Source organism: Austrofundulus limnaeus, unplaced genomic scaffold, assembly GCF_001266775.1.
Source record: "Austrofundulus limnaeus strain Quisiro unplaced genomic scaffold, Austrofundulus_limnaeus-1.0 Scaffold13, whole genome shotgun sequence".
Taxonomy (NCBI): Eukaryota; Metazoa; Chordata; class Actinopteri; order Cyprinodontiformes; family Rivulidae; genus Austrofundulus; species Austrofundulus limnaeus.
Window position 1 is genome coordinate 326,528 of NW_013952415.1, and position 1,872 is coordinate 328,399.

Consider the following 1,872-nt stretch of genomic DNA (forward strand, 5'->3'; position numbering starts at 1 on the left):
ATATATATGAATATTAACCATGTTCATACATTTCCCTCACAACAGTACGTTTACAGGATTTTTTACTGAATTTATTACTAAACAAACAAATGAAGAAGTCGTTCATGCAGTTTGTCACAATGAGCTGGTGTTTGTTGGGCTTGAATCGCTTTTCCTGTCGCCTCCACTTTCATTGATGTTTGTCTTTTTTATGAATGAACGGCAAAGGAGGAGAGGGCGTGGCAAAGCTTAGCGACTTCTGATTGGCCGAGGCCGGTTGACGTCACCTCCGCTGTGACGCGATGCACCCATTCATAAAAAAAATAGAAGACGAAGAAGAAGAAGAAGCAAAACGAGAAACATTCGAGGAAAGAAGCGGCGACAGATCGGCAGGAGAAAGAAGKGATGCGCGGATAGAGAGGCGCGGAGGGGAATCCACCTAAACTCCGGGTCAGGGCGAGTTAAAACGACCGAACACACAGCCGACACGCAGACGAAGAACCAGCAGAGCGGAGGCGCGATGGAGGACCTGCGCGCGATGGACTGCACGATGCTGAAGCGGCTCCTGAAGGACGACGGAGCCCACAACAAGTGCCTGCTGCTGGACTGCCGCTCCTTCCTCGCCTTCAGCGCGGGCCACATCCGCGGCGCCGTCAACGCCCGCTGCAACACCATCGTCCGGCGGAGGGCCAAGGGCTCCGCGCTGAGCCTGGACCAGATCCTGGCCGGGGACGAGGAGGTCCGGGTCCGCCTGCGCTCCGGGATGTACTCCGCCGTGGTGCTGTACGACGAGCGGACACCGGACGCGGACTCGGTGAAGGAGGACAGCACGGTGAACGTGGTGCTGCACGCGCTGTTCAGGGACGCACAGGGAACGCGCATTTACCTGCTCAAAGGTAAACACCACAGACTGGCTTTAACCACCACAATGTAGCAGAATGTTACATTTCTTTTAAATACTTAATTATTTAAACAGTTATGGCAAATAGTTATTATTAGGGTACATTTTATAATAAACCACTCTAATATTTCCTGTAAAATAAGGCATTTTATTGGTCAAAAATAGGAAAAATATAAACTATTTAGGCTTTAAATTAATGTTAATATCAGCATGTAATATAAAAACGTCAAATAGCCTACAGTCAGACTAAAAATTTTGTAAAAATTTGGCATATTTTATTCAAATTTTTAAAAGAATATAATTAAATATAGCTATTACTAATCAACAATAATAAAAAATAGTTCATAGTTGGACAATTATCTGTAAAATGGAGCAATTCTTTTGGTCAAAAATTGAGTAAAGATTAATTATATAAACTTTTAAAATACACAAATAGCCACTATGGGTCTGCAATGTGAAATTATGCAATTTATAGCTGGTTTGAGTAATTTTTTTCATGAAAATACACTTTATCTGTCAAAATATAAAACAAATATTTTATAGTTTAAGCAATTAGCCCAATCAGCAACATAGAAACAGTCAATACGCAGTCATTTAGGCTTAAATCTTGTATAAAATAAAGCAACATTTTGGTCCAAAATAATATAAATATAACTCACACACACTGCAAAATAGCTACAGCTAATTTGTCGAAAAATGTCTTATAAAATAAAGCGCTTTATTATTCAAACATACGGTAAGAATAAATTCGACGTGGTGATATTTTTTGTTCAGCGTGATTCATTTCCAGGCTTTGAGCTTAAATCTGATTCAGTCAAATTGTCATTTCTAATAAAGAACCTCCCAGAAAGAACTGAATGAACAGCTGGAGATATCCTGCGGACTGTTTTCTATGTGCTGGTGCATGTCTCTTTTTCTATGACAAAATACACTTCCACTCACTCGCAGCTACACACACACACACACACACACACACACACACACACACACAC

General features: G+C 41.6%; 1 protein-coding gene across 1 annotated transcript in view; it reads left to right on the forward strand.

Moving 5' to 3' along the window:
• Positions 1-170: 170 nt before the first annotated feature.
• The window catches only part of dusp4 (dual specificity phosphatase 4), a 9,059-nt gene continuing 7,357 nt past the window's right edge, over positions 171-1,872 (forward strand). Inside the window, exon 1 of the mRNA XM_014002396.1 lies at positions 171-875. Within this exon, the coding sequence (XP_013857850.1) occupies positions 500-875 (376 nt within the window). The 5' untranslated portion in view covers positions 171-499. The remainder of the gene's footprint in view (positions 876-1,872) is intronic.